Source organism: Oratosquilla oratoria, chromosome 16 (genome assembly GCF_046742065.1).
Source record: "Oratosquilla oratoria isolate Oo_2021 chromosome 16, ASM4674206v1, whole genome shotgun sequence".
NCBI lineage: Eukaryota > Metazoa > Arthropoda > Malacostraca > Stomatopoda > Squillidae > Oratosquilla > Oratosquilla oratoria.
This window is the reverse complement of record NC_134792.1, coordinates 58,196,834-58,216,899: the sequence shown is the minus strand read 5'-3', so window position 1 is coordinate 58,216,899 and position 20,066 is coordinate 58,196,834. Positions and strand designations below refer to the sequence as shown.

Genomic DNA, 20,066 nt, shown 5'->3' with positions numbered 1-20,066 from the left:
CGTATGTCTCAAGGAACCCCTGAAAAAAACATATACCTTCTCATTTTATTTTCATCGTAATGATAGGTTAGATAGGATGATGTCTATATTACATTATTGCAATAACAAAGAATGTGCCGTGCGTGTTTAATTATATTACGTATATGAAATTAAATGAAAAATCAAAAGCGCATTAGCTTATCTCACTTGTTCTCGCGAAACCCTTAGGGACCTTTTGCGGAACTTTAGGGTTCCGGGGAACCCTGGTTGAGAAAAAATGTAACCAATACATTCACAACCCTTGACGAAACAAATATTAGCAACATTTAACTCATAATACAATGGAACAAAATTAATAGATAAAACAACAAACAGTCCAATCAATTGTATGTAACATTAGAATAAATGTTAAATACTTCACAAAGGGACAACGGACAACTAGGTCAGTCCATTAGAAATATCCCCAATTTCCTACACTATAGTCCTACCATAATTTTACGCAGGATAGAAAACAAACATCACACATGGTCTTCTCCTTCACTCTACCCCCTAAGTGGGTGAGTAGGTTTCTAAATGAACTAGATTTCCAAGGTCATGTCACGTTTAGAATCATGGGTTTATGGTCATAACCCTGAGAAAAAACAGCAGTTATCTCAGTCCCCGGGTTCAGCAAGGCTAAAGATACGCCGAGTTCACTGAAGTGGTAAGTCCATTTTGATCGATCATATTTCTACTACTGTACTTCCAAGGCAATAATAATAAAGAATTCCTCCCGCCTCCCTGACAAACTATCAAAGAAGTGTTTCACTGTCGTGTTTTGGGAAGGTTGTGGAGGGGGAGGACAGTGATTGGATTCTTTATCATGACAACGCTCTCGCAATTACTGGATTCTTCATCACGACAACGCCCAAGCCCGCCTATTACTAGTTGGCCGACAGTTCCTGACTTCCAAAAACACAGTAGCACTCACCTAACCTTGCCTTCTACAACTGTTTTCTGCCCCCCCCCCCCAAAAAAAAAATAGGGGTGTCGGTTTGGTAAAATCGAGACTCGGAATAAATCGCGGATGTTCAAAACCTAAAAGACTTCCAGGGGTATATAGTCGTGGAAAACACTATACACCAAAATGACTTTCTCAAGAGCGACATTGGAAAATTTCCTCTCATTGTCAAATTAATGGAATTCCTGAAAAGCACTTTGTAATGCATATATAGATTATTTTACATTATTGATTTGTTTGTTATTTGTCTGTTTGTTTATTGTTTGCTTAATTTTCATTTAGTTTTATTTATCTGTCAATTTATTATCATTTACTGCTTGTTTATTATTTAACTATTCCTATGCATTTATTTAATTTATTTATCATTAATTATATTATATTTTTTACTATTTACTATTTACCTGCTTGTTTATTATTTAACTAAACCTATGCATTTATTTAATTTATTTATCATTATTTATAATATATTTTTTTACTATTTACTTGCTTGTTTATTATTTAACTAAACCTATGCATTTATTCAATTTATTTATCATTATTTATATTATATTTTTTATTTTATCTATTTTTTATTTACTTATAATTATTATATTTTTTTGCATCCGACCTAGTTATGGAACAAAAGGTCTCCTGTCAGCATGCTCCGCCTTTGTAATCCTTTGTAATATACTTTACAAATAAGAGGTTTAACTCTACTTGATAACTTGTTATATTTACGATATATAATATTTATATATTACATATGTAATATTTATATATTACATCGTATACCGGTAGTTGGTGTATTATAAGATTCCTCTATACTTGTAATAATACTGCACAAAATGCAAGAGTTAAAATAAGACATCTACATCATCGGATGCTCCTAATGAAGTTAATTCTCTTGACATTACAAAGTCTTTGATTTGTATCTGTTATGTTTCAGTGGAAAATAAAATAAGATAAAAAATCATGTTCGTTACAGAAAAAGTGTGTACAGTATTACTCTCAGTACAAATACAATACAATGACCTTGGGAACAGGCGCGGATCCAGGGGGGGGGGGCTGAGGGGGCTGAAGCCCCCCCCAAATTTGTTCTTCCATGAATCATTGTAAGGATTTCATTTAATCGATTTTAGTACTTTCTGGTCAGCCTCTGCGCTATTAGATGGGTTGAGCGACACGACTCGGTCATTGTGTTTATGGAATTCCTGCCAGTTATTGCCGTCTTTCTGGAGAACGAGAGCAACTCGGACGCGACGGCGGGACTACTACTAATAGCAATCCGAGAGCCGCGCTTTCTGATTGGTCTCGCCGTCGCCGAGTCTGTGCTAGCTCACACTGTGGAGCCGAGCCGAGCCCTTCAGTCCCCTATGGTCGATCTAGTCTCAGCGTACGCTAGGATTGGTGATGTGGTGACGCATCTAAACAAGACCCGGGAAGGTGCACTGACCAGCTTCCAGAACATCTTCAAAAAGGCAGAGGGGCTCCTCCAGGAGATCGGTTCATCACATGACACCATTCCTGTACCTCGAGTTTGCAAGCGCCAAACGCAGCGAGCGAATTTACTCTTCCAGAAGCTGAGGGAGTATTACCGAAGATCTGTATATGCAGCGGCGGCGCCACGAATTTTTAGTTGGGGAGGCTAAGGGGGGGCTGAGCAAATTTTTGGTGGGGCTAATAGTAATATGATAATACACATATATTATCCTCATTTCAGAAGGGGAGGAGGTTAATGGTTGGGCTAGCACTGATGGCTGACAAATTTTTAGCCCTGGCAATTAAAAATTCCACTTAATAAAATTATTTCAATGAGTGTTTTAAATTTTCAATTTGCTCATTTCAGTTTGGGGGGGGGGCTGGCCACTTTTCCAAGCCCCCCCCCCCCCCTGGCGCCGCCACTGTGTATATGTCCCATTCCTCGACCATGTATTGACTGAGCTGCAGACCCGGTTCGGGAATGATACTATTCCTGTTGGCTTCAAGATCAAGAATCTGCTCAGCAGCGCTGACGGAGATGTTGCTGCTGTACTGGAAGCGGCAAAGGTTTATGAGGCTGACATCGAGACCTTGAGCCTCGTGAAGGTGGAAGCAGAGCGCTGGTATTCAACAACAATGAAGTTCGAATCCATTGGAGATGCCCTTGCCCACGCCCAGACCCGAATGTATCCGAACCTGGCCAAGCTCCTCCGAGTTTTGATCACGCTCCCAGTCTCGAGCGTAGAGGCCGAGCGTTCATTTTCAACCCTGAAGCGACTGAAGACCTACCTAAGGAATACTATGGGTCAAGATAGCCTCAACGGCCTGGCGCTACTCGGCGTTTACAATGAAATCAATATTGAAATTGTCACAGATCACTTGTGACTCGTAAAAATTTGGCTGAATTATACATATACATAAACAGCTCATTAACTAATACATCCATTACAGTTTGAAGAAACTAAGTGGTTTGCGAGAGTATCACCAATTTGCGTAATCGAAGTTCGAAACTGAAGCATCAAATACCAAGACTTGGAAACTCTGAAGCTTCAAACCTTCGAAACTCAAACTCCGAAGCGCGAAGAGTGGAGGAAGGGAGAATGACCAGAATGGACACTCAAGAATCGACACAACTGGTGAAAGATTCTAACAGAAATAGACAGTGTAATCAGTGTATTTGCCCCCCCAAAAAAAAAAAAACAGGAGGCTGATGTTCGTGTGAGATCCCATGAACAATGCTATGTGTTATTAATGTAATTTAAATACTTTTATTAACAGGTTCAGAAGTTCATACACGTTTTTGTTTGTATTTCTGTTTTTGAAGCTACTTCTATTTTTTATTACTTCCATGAGTCCATGTGCACTAACACTACACACGGATCCTACAATAATTTCTGTCTATGCGAGAGTATACGCGTGCCAGTGCCTTATCACTGACTAGCACAAGCGTGTAACAATATAAAACGAATATTTATTCTATTATATATGTCTAAAATACAGAAAAATCTGAAAAACCTTATTAAGTATACTCCAGACTTCTGATACATCAGACTACTCAGAGGAAGGAATTCAGGTTAGCCCCCCCCCCAAAAAAAAAAAAAAAATTCATATCCTGGATCCGCCACTGCTTGGGAAGTGTTTGATCATGAAGATAACGCACGTGTTCCGCACTAATACATATTAATCATAAGATGTCTTATCAGTTAACCAACTACATCACGTTTCATCGAGAAACATGGTGAACATAGATAATAAAATTTGTGCCTATATTACAAGAGTATTATTTCGGTGAGAATCAAAATAAAAACAAAATAAGAAGAAGTCGACAAAGTCAAAGACGGACATGGAAGATTTTTTGTCACTAATAAACAACGCTTCTGTCAGCGGGAACAATAATATACTTATGATAATTATAATTATACTCACATAAACCAAGTTTTTTTCCTTACAAGGGAGGTAGCCAAAGTCAAAAGGCATAAATCCACTCCCATTCACTGCCTCATTCTCCCTCTCATCATCTCGCTACATCACGTGATTATAATTATTATAATAACATTTTATAATAATATTAAGTGGAGTCATAAAAGTGTTAAAGGATATTTAAAGAGATTAGCAAAGATGTGGGGCAGTAGAGAAAACTTTATCGGCATTCTTCCGTGAGTGAAGATTATAATCTAAACTACGACGCATAACCCGTGCTCTAAAGGTAGACAGAGGGAGGGTGGTGAGAGAGAAGATGGAGGAGGAAACAGAAAATGGAGTGTGGACGGAGGTATATGAGGAAAGGCAAAAATAAGGGGAAAGAGAGGCAGAAGAAAGAGAAGGAGGAGGGAGGGAAAGGAGAAAAAAAGAGTGGAAGATGGTGAGACGAGGAGAGATACTCCTAATGAGGAACGAGAGCAGTGTTAAAGAGCATATGTGATACATGGCACGTTAAAATAATTAAATGTTAATTGGATATATCTTTTTACTGTTCTACAGGAGCAAATAGAGCGATGACGAGAAAATATATTGAGTAGTGGACATTCTCAGATTCAAACGAAAACACCATCAAGACTGGTATGACCAAAATTCCTCTCTCATTCGCCAGCTATTAGAGGGTAAAAAAGAAAGCTCATGATGCCCATCTAAACAACCCCGAGTCCAAAACTGAGACAAATAGAAAACGGATGGTGGAAAGCCAGGATAAGAGAACTGCAACAATATGCTGACAGCAACAACTCACACGGCTTTTGCAATGCTTTTACAGTGCTTTTTACAATTATGGTCCAAAAAGGCATAGCAACCATCCAGTCAAAGCAGCAGATGGAACCACACTGCTGGAAAGCAACGAGCAAATTACCTCCAGATGGGCTGAACATTTTAATACCCTTTTTAATTAGATAAATCCCATCATACCTAGCATATTTGACAGCCTACCCAATCTTCCCACCATGGTCTCTCTAGACAATCCACCAGAAATGGGAGAAGTTCTAAGAACTATCAGCGAGATAAGAAATAACAAAAGCCTAGGGCCAGATGGGTTCCCAGCAGAGCTCTTTAAACAAGGAGGCTATCTACTAAAAGTTAATCTCCACAAACTTGTCAGCAAGGTCTAGACAACTGGGGAGGTACCTTACAAATTGAAATATGCTTATATGATCATCTTCTATAAGAAGAAGGGAGATAGGGCCAACTGTGGCAACAGCAGGGGCATATCACTCCTAGCGGTGGCCGATAAAAGTGTTGCTAAGATCCTGCTTTCTCAGCTTACGGATAAGATAACCGAGACAAACTTCCCAGAGAGCCAATGTGGCTTCCGTAAACATCGTAGCACCACAGACATGGTGTTCTGTTTGACAAAATAAAGATTTTCTTATCGCCTTCATCGATCTTACGAAGGCTTTCGACACAGTAAACCACCCCCTTTTATGGTTGCTTCTCGAAAAGATGGGAGTCCCTCCCAATTTTCTCTCTGCGCTCAAAGGCCTGCATGAAAGATGCAAGCATGGATTCAAGTACGCGGTGCACTCTCAGAACCGTTTGAAGTAAAGGTCGGAGTTAAGCAGGGCTGTGTCATTGCACCCACTCTTTTTAACATCTTTTTATTACCCTAATAAAGCTCACTCATGCCGCCCTGGGAAGAGATGCTGGCATAAGTATTCAACACCGGCTAGATGGCAGCCTGTTTAACAACCGACGCCTGCACGCCAGAACTAAAGTCTCTTCCACGCAGATAATAGAACTGCAATATGCTGATGACTCTGCCATTGTTGCGCATGACGCCGAAGATCTGCAGAATATCCTTGATGTCTTTTCCTCCACTTATGCTGCCATGGGTCTCAGAGTCAATTCCTTAAAAAAAGAAATACTTGTTCAAACTATACTTCCACCTGAAACACCTCACCTTTTTCTCGTCAATGGAGAACCCGTTAAAACAGTAGAACATTTCACGTACCTCGGCAGCGTCGTCCACTCAGACTGCTCGGTGGACCTGGATATCCAAAGAAGAATCAATCTTGCCTCCACTGCCTTTGGCCGCCTCAGAGACAGAGTCTTCTCAAAAAACAACCTCAGAATAGACATCAAGGCAGCAGTATATAAAGCCGTATGTATATCCACCCTGCTCTACGGCCCAGAAACTTGGACTACGTATAGACGCTATGTCCGCACCCTGGAGAATTTTCACACCAGGTGTCTCCAACGGATACTAGGTATATCATGGAAGGACAGAATGACACCGAACTCAAACCTGCAGCATTGAAACCCTCCTGACGCAACGCCATCTCCGCTGGGTGGGGCATACTATCAGAATGCCCGAACATCGGCTTCGAAGATGAATGTATGGTCAGCCGTCCTCAGGAAGCAGAATCTTGGGAGGCCCCAAGAAGCGACACAAAGATCACTGTAAAGACCAACTCAAAAATTGCAATATAAATCCAAACGAGCTCGAGACACTAGCAGTAGACAGACAGACTTGGAGGACAGTATGTACGAGCGGTACTAACAGACTTGCAATCGAAACTTCACGAAAGAGAGCCGAAAACCGCTCCAAACGTCACCAACGTATGGCTGGAGTCCAACCAACTCCTCGCGAAGAACACCTTTGCCCCAAATGCGATAAAATTTGCGGCTCCCGTGTTGGACTCAACAGCCACTTACGATGGCATGGACGACTCAATCGTTAAAATTCATCATCTTCACAAAACGAATGCAGAACAGCGTCGTCGTCGGCAACGATGGACCGCCATAACCAACTTAACTGACTCCCATGTTAAATACCAAATTCAAGGTTGTATTTGACGTCATTATACGTTATATAACTTTCATTTTGTTTAAGCTATCAACATGACAATTGGTCGGGTTTGTCCTTTAGATAATGTTGATAAGGTATACCATGATCAAAACTGATAACGTTACAGACAGGCAAACGTCTAACGGAACAGAGTAAAGTACTTCCGACAATTAATGAGCTTAGAACGAGCATCAAAACACCAGAAAAAAGGAGACTTTACAACCATCAGCGCGATTTTTTTTTTTTACATCGAAGTCTAACAATGTAGTTCATTAGTCCCTTTCACATACGCAATATGCCATTTCCATATAGTCCAGCCATATTTTCTTTTTTTCAGTACCCCCTACTCGTTGTGACCTCACAAAAATTTCCCATGTCCCCTTAATAAAAGAATAACCTTCATAGAAGAGGTACATGAATAAGCTATAAAACTCTTATCTAAGACACTACTAGACTTATTAAGTTACCGAAGCAAAATGATGTATGTAGAAAAATATATACAAAATGCATATTTGCCAGTCTCCAGGTAAATTTAGGATGGTGTCAACTTAGATTTAAGGTTTTATATTCTCTAGGGGTACAAATACAGTGCAATAAGACCCCTAAACGATCAATATTATTGCGCAATATTCCGTATTGTGCAATATTATTGACGGTGTAGGAATGGTTCGTGGTCTCTGGAACTTCTTATTATTGTACAATACGGAATATTGCGCATTAATATTGATTGCGTAGGACCCGATTTATTCTCATTAAAAATGTCAAACTGGGTGAAGTACAAAGATGGACAGCTCAATTGATATCAGATCTCTTACAAAAGTGGAGACTTTTGGTGCGTGTGTGTGGAGAGGGGGTTGAATGTTTGATGGACTCAATTTTAAAAAATAAAATAAAAATAATCAATGGCATCAGAACTGGAAATGTTTTTCACACTAAATACAAACAGACGAAAATAAAACTTCGAGTTAGAGTTACCAAGACAGACTTACCCTAGAAGTAAATACATACAAGTTTGTCCATTGTAGTCATGAAGTGAGACAAACTTTCTGCAGAAAACGTTGTATAGTCGACTTGGTTGAAAAGACACGTTGTAATGTCTTTCAGTTAACTGATTAACTAATTTATCTATGTATTCGTCCATTAGTTAACCACTTATTCGTTTATTTGTTTATCTATTCTCCATTCAGCTTCCTTATAGACCAAACAGTTTGTCGAAGGACTCTTTCATTGTAACCCAATGTATTCAATTGGATGATGATGAGGAAGGGAGGAGGAGGGGGAGTCAGAACAATAAGAACAGGCAGAGAATTGGGTGGCCAACAGGAAGAAAGACAAGAAAATCTGAGCGGGATGGAGAAGAAAAAAAAAGTGAAAGAATAACCTTCAGATTGAATTGTTGTCGTTACAGACTAGTTCACTTTTGTTTTATTATCTTTGAGTACCCACCATCCTTTCTGACGTGCGCACGCGCGTGGGATTGGTTATGGGAGGGGACGTCACACTGACCTCACTAAGGGACTTCAACGTCACAATGACGTCATAACAAGATATTGGGCACTCGGCGAGCGCAGTGACAAGAGTAGTGCGTCAAGAACCAAACACACACCTACATCTCTGCTCTGTTCGTCTCCCGCCGGTAAGGTCGCCATGATAATTTCACCTTACGATATCCCTATTACAATACATAAGCGATACGCGAGTGATGTCAACGGTCACGGCCGCATAGAAATATTCTCCGGAATAGCTATTTGATTGATTAGTAGACAAAATGTTTTCTTCATGATTAATTTATAGATCTGTCTTAAGAAACACCGTCGTTTCGCTAACCAGAGTTTCATCAGTTAGATGACAAAGTTGGAACACGGAACATCGAACTGATAAAGGCTCCGACTTCCCATGATGTTTGATAAACAAGTCAACAACTGCCAGTTTTTATACACCTTAACTTGTAGACCAGTGATCTTCCAAAAACGGTGCTACAGCGAACGGTATATAGTCATTCGAATTTTGTCTTTTTGCATCCGACCTAGTTAAGGACCAAAAGGTCTCCTGTCGACATGCCCCCTCTTTTGTAATCCTTCGTAAAATGACACAAATTTGAGGAGGAAGGACATTTAGATACGCATCGAGTGGATCTCGTAGATCAACAGGTTGTGGAAACGGAGGGTGAAATTAATCCGGATGCTGCGCACGTCAGACGTGATGATAAAGAATGAGGAAGAGGACTTGGGTTTAAGGTAAAAAGTGAAGAGAAAAGCACGTTTTAGCGATAAATACTGAAGTGAAAAGGGACGATTAGTGTGGGGCTTTATGGCATCTTGTCACCTCATTCATTCTCATATTCTTATTCTTAACTTTTCGTTCAAAATATTGGAAACTTTCGTATTTTAGATTCCAAATATGGATGTGACGATGCATGCTTTTCACCACTTTATTGACTTGGAAAAAAAAAAAAAAAAATCAAGACACCTTTGACAATACGTATAACAACGTGTCCCAACACAAGTTGTAATAAAAATGTGAGTCAGTATTTTTTTTCTTACAGATTCCGTGAAAATGACGATTAGTGGATGGATCGGTAAGTAGAAACTAGTTTTTTTCACATAAGGTACAATAATTATTAGATCTTGCACTGAATAACCAAGAACCATCCAGTAATAAATATAAGAAGGTAATCTATTACCTGTCCTGACAATGATTAATCCTTCAAACTACACAAAAACAACAAAGTTTGTGGCAGACCATACCATACGGCAAAATTAGGGAAAACAATAACGCACTAACAGTGTAGCAGGTGGCTACATATGGGCCGAGTTTCTAAGGATGGATTCTTTGAAACGAGGGGTGTTTTTCTTTGTTTTATTTGTAGGTACAAAGATATCTACAAAGAGAGATAAGGGAGAGGGTCGTTCTACCTCTACTGATTAAGTCCTTGACCTAGAAAGGGTTATTGCCAGGAGTTTGACCTCGGCAGTCCTATGTACAGGCGCAGCCGTTAGTTAATAAAGTAAAGTGCTTCAGTAAGCATGATAGTGTAGGTTGCTGTATGGGAAATGTGTTAGTCATTAAACACACACACACACACACACACAGACACACAGACACACACACTTCAACGAACGGACGGCTTAGAAGACGTTCTGAAGAAAATTGAAGTTTCGTGGATCCCAACGCAAAGAGAAGTGCCTATTGTATTTACAGGGTGGGGGGGAATTGCTCGTGGGGTAGTGGGAAAGTAGGGAAAGAGGAGAAGGGGAGGGATTGCTGAGGGAAATGGAAGGAAATGAGGAAGGAGAGGACTTGGCCCAGGCAGACAGGCGAAAGGTAAACAAACCCCCCGACCAGCTGAGCGACGATGAAATGTCTAATAAAAATGTAAAGATTAGAAATATAGATAAGAGCAATACAGTAGAAAGTGATGAGAATATTTTCCAGGGATTTAAAGAGGGTGGGGGGGACACAAACCCCCCCCCCCCCCGACTGATAAGACTAGAAGAGAAGGTCGATAAGATAATCGAGGACTTGGAGCGTATGTTCGGTCATGTTAACAACATTATACGGAGGGTTGAAAAATTGGAAGAACTAGAGAAGGCGAACAAAAACTTAACTAAGGAAATTGAAGAATTAAAAAAACAGTTAAAAGAAGTAAAAGAAGAGAATAAAGTCTTAAAGGAGAATAATAAGGAGAACAAGGAGGGTTGGAAAAAAATCCAAGAAAATAGCAAAGTTGCATTCACTGACATAATCAAACAGCAAATGAATGAACAAACTGAAAACTCAGTTATTAAAGTGATGAGACAGAAGGAGAATATAGTAAGAGACTTGGCAGACAGAAAGAAATGTATAATTATATTAGGAATGGAAGAGAAACATAACCCAGATAGAACCACAAGAATCAAAGAGGAAAATGAAAAAGTAAGAAATTTACTAGAATTAGTTCAGGAAGATGAACCAGAAATAATGAAACAAATCGAAGAGAAATTCAGGCTCGGGAAATATAGTACAGACAAGACCAGACCAATTAAGATTAAATTCAGGTCACAAACTACGGCTGAGAATATCTTATCCAAAACAGGGAAACTAGCAACAAGTGAACAATATAAAAAGGTATGGATAAAAAGGGAAATGAATAAAGAGGAAAGAGAGGAAGAAAAACAGAAAAGACTTGAAGCTAAGGAAAAAAAGCGAGATAAGAACGGAGTCAGAAAAAGAGAGATTCTATCTAGTCGACATACAAGAGAAAAACAAAAGGGAAACAGAGAACAAAATGGAAGTGGCAGAAAACTAAGAGTGTCTTACACAAATATAGATGGATTAATAACAGGATTGAATGAGCTGAATGATTATTTGAAAGAAAAAGAACCAGACATAATGGGAATTGTAGAAACAAAATTAAAAGGTCCACTACCACCCAACAGTGTAGGACATGATGCATATAATTATTGGATTAGAAACAGAGTGAAAAAGGAAGGGGGTGGAGTTATGTTCCTGACTAAGAAGGATATAAACGTGAAGTGTGTCACACATGGAAAGAATACAGTAGAGATGATAATGATGGAAGTAGAAGACAGAGATAAGAAGAGCAGAAAATTTGTGATAAATTATGTGCCCCCGAAAACAGCCTCATGGGAAGAGAGTGAACATAAAAGTATGTTAGAGGACACAAAGATAACATTAAACAAGATAATGGAAGAGGGAGGAAAAATAGTTATGATGGGCGACTTTAATTGCAAAGAAATCTGCTGGGAAGAAATGACAGTAAAGGGTGGAGACGGCTCATGGGGAAACGCTCTACTTGAGATGGTTACTGACCATACAATGACACAATGGATACAGGAGAACACTAGGTATAGAAATGAAGAAGAGCCATCGAGACTAGACCTAATAATTACATCCGAACCTAGAATAGTGGACAAAATTGAATATAAAACACCAATAAGTAAAAGTGACCACATATTAATTGAACTGGAACTTAATGAAGAAAAATATATGAAAAGAAATGAACAATATAGAAAAGGAAGAATGATGTATGAAAAAACAAACTTTGATAAAATAAGAGAATTCTTTCAAAAGGAAAACTGGGAAGAAATATACAAAGAAGAAACAACAGTAGAAGAGAAATGGAATATTTTGACAAAAAATTACAAAAAAGGAGTGGAAAAGTATGTCCCAAGACAAAAACAAGAAAAAGAATATGTAAAATGCTGGTACAACAAAAGTTGTAGGGAGTTAAAAGACAAAAGAGACAAAGCCTGGACCAGATGGAAAAAAGACGGAAGACCTGAAAAATGGAAAATATATACCTGTTATAGAAATGAATATGTACAAACGTGCAGAGAGGAAAAGAGAAAATATGAAAAAGATATCATAGAAAAGTGTAAAGATCAACCAAAACTATTCTACAGATTTGTAAACAATAAACTGAAAAACAAACAAGACTTGGAGAAATTAAGACAAGAGGGAGTTGAATACACTGAGGAAATGGAAATGGCGGAAATTATGAACAAACATTTTAAATCAGTGTTTACAAGGGAGAACATACAACCTGAAGAGAACGAATGGAAAGAGAAAGTCCCCCCTATGGAAGAAATAGAAGTAACAAAGAATGAAATATTAACACACTTGAGTAATCTTGATGTCAGAAAATCGCATGGACCAGATGAAATAGCAAACTGGATACTGAAAGAATGCAGGAATGAACTGGCAGACAAAATACATAGCATACTAAAGAAGGAAAAGTTCCAGAAGATTGGAAAAAAGCAAATATAGTACCTATATATAAAGGAGGAAATAAAGAAGAACCTACCAACTATAGGCCAGTCTCTCTAACAAGTACAATAGCAAAAATTTGTGAAAGAATTATCAAAAGTAGATGGGTAAAATATTTAGAAAAAAACAAAGTGTTAAATCCAAGGCAATTTGGATTCAGACAAGGACGATCATGCGTCACCAATTTAATATGTTTCTATTCAAGGCTAATAGATATAATACAAGAAAGAGATGGATGGGCGGACTGTGCATTTTTAGACCTAAAGAAAGCTTTTGACAAAGTACCACATAAGAAGTTGCTTAAGAAATTAGAAACTGAAGGAGGAATACAGGGCAAACTACTAAATTGGATGGAAGACTTTTTGCAAGAAAGAAAAATAAGAGTAGTGATAAGAAACCAGCACTCAAAATGGGATGAAGTAATAAGCGGTGTTCCGCAGGGAACAGTTCTGGCCCCAATAATGTTTGCTATATATATTAATGATATGGATGAAGGAATTGAAAGCTATATAAGCTTCTTTGCAGATGATGCAAAACTACTGAAAAGAGTGAAAACTGAAGAAGATTGTGAATCACTACAGAGAGATCTAAATAAAGTACAGGAATGGAGTAGGAAGTGGGAGATGGAGTTCAATACAAAAAAGTGTAGTATAATGGAATTTGGAAAAAGCAAAAACAGAATAACAGGAGCATATAAATTGGGAGAAGAAGGAATAAAAAAAGTAGAAAATGAGAAGGACCTGGGAGTCATTGTTATGAATAATATGTCACCTGAGAAACATATAAATAAGATTTTTTGAGAAACTTATAATTTAATAAGAACAATCAAAGTTGCATTTACATACCTGGATGAAGAAATGGTGAAGAAAATCCTAATCACCCTGATAAGACCAAGATTGGAATATGCAGCAACGATATGGTCACCAAGTACAAAAAAATGTATAAAAAAATTTGAAAGAATACAAAGAGCAATTACAAAATTGGCACCAACACTCTCAAAACTATCATATGAAGAGAGACTAGAAAAACTTGAACTACAGACACTAGAGCAAAGAAGAGAGAGAGGAGATTTGATAGCTATTTACAGAATCATGAAAGGCATAGAAATTACTGATAGAGAGAATCTGATAAAATGGGATGACAGAAATACAAGAGGGCACGGAAAGAAAATAAAAAAAGACAGCTATAGAAGAGATTTGAAAAAGAACAGCTTTCCTCACAGAGTAATAGACAGTTGGAACAAGTTAGATGAGAAAGTGGTGTGTGCAAAAACAATACATGAATTTAAAAATAGTTTAGATAAAATGAGATATGAAGACGGGACCCCACGAGCATAGCTCCCCTTCCCGTAAAATAAAACTAGGTAAATACAACTAGGTAAATACACACACACACACACACACACACTTCAACGAACGGACGGCATAGACGACGTTCTGAAGAAAAAGTGAAATTTCGTGGATCCCGAAGCAAAGGAAGTACCTATTGTATTTACAGGGTGGGGAGAAATTGCTCGTGGTGTAGGGGAAAGTGAGGAAAAAGGAGAAGGGGAGGGATTACTGAGGGAAATGGAAGGAAATGAGGAAGGTGAAGACTTGGCCCAGGCAGGCAGACGCCATCTAAACAAAAGAGGTCCGGACCAATTTAGCGACGACGAAATGTCTAACAAAAATGTAAAGATCAGAAGTATAGATAGGAGTAATACAGCAGAAGGTGATGAGAATATTTTCCAGGGATTTAAAGAGGGTGGGGGGGGGGGACACAAACCCCCCCAGATTAACAAGACTAGAAGAGAAGCTCGATAAGATGATTGAGCACTGGGAACTTAGGTTCGGTCACGTTAACTACATTGTGCAGAGGGTTGAAAAATTGGAAGAACTAGAGAAGGCGAACAAAAATTTGACTTTGGAAATTGAAGAATTAAAAAAACAGTTAAAAGAAGTAAAAGAGGAGAATAAAGTCTTAAAGGAGAATAATAAAGACAACAAGGGGTGTTGGAAAAAAATTCAAGAAAACAGTAAAGTTGCATTTACTGACATAATCAAACAGCAAATGAATGAACAAACTTAAGACTCAGTTATTAAAGTGATGAGACAGAAGGAGAATATAGTAAGCAGATAGAAAGAAATGTATAATTATATTAGGAATGGAAGAGAAACATAACCCAGATAGAACCACAAGAACCAAAGAGGAAAATGAAAAAGTAAGAAATTTACTAGAATTAGTTCAGGAAGATGAGCCAGAAATAATGAAACAAATCGAAGAGAAATTCAGGCTTGGGAAATATAGTACAGACAAGACCAGACCAATTAAGATTAAATTCAGGTCACAAATGACGTCAGAGAATATCTTATCCAAAACAGGGAAACTAGCAACAAGTGAACAATATAAAAAGGTATGGATAAAAAGGGAAATGAATAAAGAGGAAAGAGAGGAGGAAATAAGGAATAGACATGAAGCTAAGAAAAAAAAAAAAAAAAACGAGACCAGAACGGAGACAGAAAAACAAGAATTCTACTGGAGAGTAGTGAATATGAAATTGAAGAAATGGAACATAAAAGAGAGAAACAAAAAAGAAACAGAGAATACAATGGAAATAACAGAAAGTTAAGAGTATCCTACACAAATATAGATGGATTAATAACAGGACTGAATGAACTGAACAAATATCTGAAAGAAAAAGATCCGGACATAATGGGAATTGTTGAGACAAAATTAAAAGGCCCACTACCACCAAAAAGCATAGAACACAATGCATATAATTATTGGATTAGAAACAGAAAGATAAAACAAGGGGGTGGAGTTATGTTCCTGACTAAGAAGGATATAAACGTGAAGAGTGTCACATGTGGGAAGAATAGAGTAGAGATGATAATGATAAAAGTAGAAGATAGAGATAAGAAGAGCAGAAAGTTTGTAATAAACTACGTGCCCCCAAAAACAGCCTCATGGGAAGAGAATGAACATAAAAGCATGTTAGAAGACACAAGAGTAACACTAAACGAGATAATGGAAGATGGAGGAAGAATAGTTATGATGGGCGACTATAATTGCAAAGAAATATGCTGGGAAGAGATGACCGTAAAGGGTGGAGAAGACTCATGGGGAAGTGTTCTACTTGAGATGATTATTGACCACACAATGACACAATGGATCCAAGAGAACACTAGGTATAGAAATGAAGAAGAACCATCGAGACTAGACCTAGTAATCACATCAGAACCTAAAATAGTGGAAAAGATAGAATACCAGGCACCAATAAGCAAAAGTGACCACATATTGATAGAACTAGAACTAAATGAGAAAAAATACATGAAAAGAAATGAACAATATAGAAAAGGAAGATTGATGTATGAATTTTTTTTTTTTTTTATAAGAGAATTCTTCCAAAATGAAAACTGGGAAAGAATACACAAAGAAGATACAACAGTAGAAGAGAAATGGAATATTTTGACAAAAATCTATAAAAAAGGAGTAGAAAAGTATGTCCCAAGACAAAAACAAGAAAAAGAATATGTAAAATGCTGGTACAACAAAAGTTGTAGGGAGATAAAAGACAAAAGAGACAAAGCTTGGACCAAATGGAAGAAAAACAAAAGACCAGAAAAATGGAAAATATATACTTGTTATAGAAATGAATATGTACAAGCGTGCAGAGAGGAAAAGAGAAAATATGAAAAAGATGTCATAGAAAAATGTAAAGATCAACCAAATCTATTCTACAGATTTGTAAACAACAAACTGAAAAACAAACAAGATTTGGAGAAATTAAGACAAGGAGTTGAATACACAGAGGAAATTGAAATGGCGGAAATTATGAACAAACATTTTAAATCAGTGTTTACAAGGGAGAACATACAACCTGAAGAGATCGAATGGAAAGAGAAAGCCCCCCCCCTATGAAAGAAATAGAAGTAACAAAGAATGAAATATTGAACCACTTGAGTAATCTTGATGTCAGAAAATCACATGGACCAGATGAAACAGCAAACTGGATTTTGAAAGAATGCAGGAATGAACTAGCAGACATAATACATAGCATAATAAACAGTTCCTTGAAAGAAGGTAAAGTTCCAGAAGATTGGAAAAAAGCAAATATAGTACCTATATATAAAGGAGGAAATAAAGAAGACCCTAACAACTATAGGCCAGTCTCTCTAACAAGTACAATAGCAAAAATTTGTGAAAGAATTGTCAAAAATAGATGGGTAAAATATTTAGAAAAAAACAACGTGCTCAATCCAAGGCAATTTGGATTCAGACAAGGACGATCATGCGTCACCAATTTAATATGTTTCTATTCAAGAATAATAGATATAATACAAGAAAGAGATGGATGGGCTGATTGTGCATTTCTAGACCTAAAAAAAGCTTTTGACAAAGTACCACATAAGAAGTTGCTTAAGAAATTAGAAACTGAAGGAGGAATACAGGGCAAACTGCTAAATTGGATGGAAGACTTTTTGCAAGAAAGAAAAATGAGAGTAGTGATAAGAGATCAACACTCAAAATGGGATGAAGTAATAAGCGGTGTTCCACAAGGAACAGTTCTGGCCCCAATAATGTTTGCTATATATATTAATGATATGGATGAAGGAATTGAAAGCTATATGAGCTTCTTTGCAGATGATGCAAAACTATTGAAAAAAGTGAACACGGAAGAAGATTGTGAATCACTACAGAGAGATCTAAATATAGTACAGGAATGGAGTAGGAAGTGGGAGATGGAGTTCAATACAAAAAAGTGTAGTATAATGGAATTTGGAAAAAGTAAAAACAGAATAACAGGATCATATAAATTGGGAGAAGAAGGAATAAAAAAAAGTAGAAAATGAAAAGGACCTGGGAGTCATTGTTATGAATAATATGTCACCTGAAAAACATATAAATAAGATTTTTGGAGAAACTTATAATTTAATAAGAACAATCAAAGTGGCATTTACATACCTGGATGAAGAAATGGTGAAGAAAATTCTTATCACTCTGATAAGACCAAGATTGGAATATGCAGCAACGATATGGTCACCAAGTGCAAAAAAATACATTAAAAAACTTAAAAGAATACAAAGAGCAATTACAAAATTGGCACCAACACTCTCAAAACTATCATATGAAGAGAGACTAGCAAAACTTGAACTACAGACACTAGAGCAAAGAAGAGAGAGAGGAGATTTGATAGCTATTTACAGAATCATGAAAGGCATAGAAATTACTGATAGAGAGAATCTGATAAAATGGGATGAAAGAAATACAAGAGGACATGGAAAGAAAATAAAAAAAGACAGCTATAGAAGAGATGTGAAAAAGAACAGCTTTCCTCACAGAGTAATAGACAGTTGGAACAAGTTAGATGAGAAAGTAGTGTGTGCAAAAACAATACATGAATTTAAAAATAGTTTAGATAAAATGAGATACGAAAACGGGACACCACGAGCATAGCTCCCCTTCCCGTAAAATACAACTAGGTAAATACACACACACACACACACATCTACATATATATATATATATACACATATATATATATATATATATATATATATATATATATATATATATATATATATATATATATATATACACATTATCGGAAATTTTTAAACACTGTACTAAGAGTAACAGAATTTACCACCAACGTTTCGAACCCTGTCCGGGGTTCGTCTCCAGGGTTATACAATGTCAGCTAAAGGAATCAATTAAATAGTGTACCGGTGTTCCCTGGGACAGCTCCCACCAGATTAAACAGAGGTGCAGGTTAATAGAATTTCACACTAGTAACCTCCCCAGCCAGTCCACCATAACTGTACCTCCTTTCTTCAGACATTCTGCATGGCATCCATCCAGACCAGGTGCCTTACCTGCTTTCATCATCTTAACCTCTGCTTTCACTTCATCTTTCCCTATTTCTCCTCCATTTTCCTCACTCATCACTCTCATTTTCTTAGCGCTTCCCACTGCAACTACCTTTCCCTCCATATCCTCCTTCACATTTAGCAACCCCCTTAAATACTCTGCCCATTTTCCTCTCACTCCCTTCACTTCCATTAACATCCCTCCATCTGCATCTTTTACCTTTTCTTCTCTACTTGATTCGCCTCCTCTTCCTTTTTTAATTTCTTTTCAAAACATCTTTTTATTACTTTCAATTTTTTTTTGTCATACTCTTACCCCACTTCACATCTGCTCTCCTCTTTGCTTCCTTTATCTTATGCTTAACTTCCCTTCTGTTTTGTACCTCTCATACGATTCCCTCGTCCTAATTTGTAGCCAATCTTTGAATGCCTGCTTCTTCTCTTCTACACCCTTCTTTGCTTTCTCATCCTACCACTCACTACCCTTCCTTCTATTTCCTCCCGCCCTCCTTGTTCCATACACCATCTTTGCACACTTTGTGACTCCCTCCTTGAACCATCCTCATTCCTCCTCCACTCCTAGTTCTACTCTATCCTTCACTCCCTCCCACTCCTCTCTCAGTTTCTTCTTATACTCCTTCTCCTTTTCTTTCTCATTTAAGCAGTTCACTCTAAGTACCTCCCTACCTTCTGCCCTTTTCCTCTTTCTCCACCTATTTTTCACTCTCAATTTACCTTCCACCAGAAAATGATCTGATATTCCCCCACTCTCTCCCCTCAGAACATGTACATCCTTAACTCTTCCTACCATACTCCTGGTCACCACTATTTAGTCTATTAACACTCTATCTACCACCCTTCCATCCACCTTTCTCTCCCATGTGTACTTATGCTTGACTTTCTTCCTAAACACTGCATCTGGTATCATCTTTGAAGACACATCTCCACCATCAATTCTCCACTACGATTTTTACCTGGAACTCCATACTTTCCAATCACTCCGTCTATTGGTTCGTTTCCTACCTTAGCATTAAGGTCTCCTAATACAACTACATTGACATTGCTCCCTAATCCTTCTATGCACTCATTTATGTCTACCCAAAAATCCTCCCTTTCCTCTACGCTCTTTTCACTACCGGGCTCATACGCACTTACAAAAACCCACAAGTCCCTTCCCAGTTTCACCTTCATCCCCCCCCCCACATATATATATATATATATATATATATATATA

At 37.8% G+C, this 20,066-nt stretch overlaps 2 protein-coding genes across 4 annotated transcripts in view; both read left to right on the top strand.

Moving 5' to 3' along the window:
• Window positions 1-5,574: 5,574 nt before the first annotated feature.
• Window positions 5,575-6,691, top strand: LOC143033686 (uncharacterized). The gene is made up of 3 exons (XM_076199174.1): window positions 5,575-5,763; window positions 6,039-6,524; window positions 6,611-6,691. The coding sequence occupies exons 1-3, from the start codon at window positions 5,575-5,577 to the stop codon at window positions 6,689-6,691; spliced, it is 756 nt and encodes a 251-aa protein (XP_076055289.1).
• A 2,014-nt stretch (window positions 6,692-8,705) lies between these two features.
• Window positions 8,706-20,066, top strand: part of LOC143034048 (sialin-like) — a 50,672-nt gene continuing 39,311 nt past the window's right edge. For 2 of the 3 annotated variants that reach the window (XM_076199930.1, XM_076199932.1), the window contains exons 1-2: window positions 8,706-8,847; window positions 9,757-9,789. In XM_076199930.1, coding sequence (XP_076056045.1) covers window positions 9,768-9,789 — 22 coding nt within the window. In that variant the 5' untranslated portion in view covers window positions 8,706-8,847; window positions 9,757-9,767. Of the gene's footprint in view, window positions 8,848-8,968; window positions 9,449-9,756; window positions 9,790-20,066 lie in introns of those variants that run through there. The other variant, XM_076199931.1, reaches the window with a different exon arrangement.

What these genes read in the sequence shown, in the direction of transcription:
- LOC143033686 (XM_076199174.1), top strand. Translation starts at nt 5,575, where the DNA reads ATGATCATCTTCTATAAGAAGAAGGGAGATAGGGCCAACTGTGGCAAC. An exon ending in ATCGTAGCACCACAGACATG is followed by an intron (nt 5,764 to 6,038) that starts GTGTTCTGTTTG and finishes ACCCTAATAAAG; the next exon opens with CTCACTCATGCCGCCCTGGG. An exon ending in AGGCAGCAGTATATAAAGCC is followed by an intron (nt 6,525 to 6,610) that starts GTATGTATATCC and finishes TTTTCACACCAG; the next exon opens with GTGTCTCCAACGGATACTAG.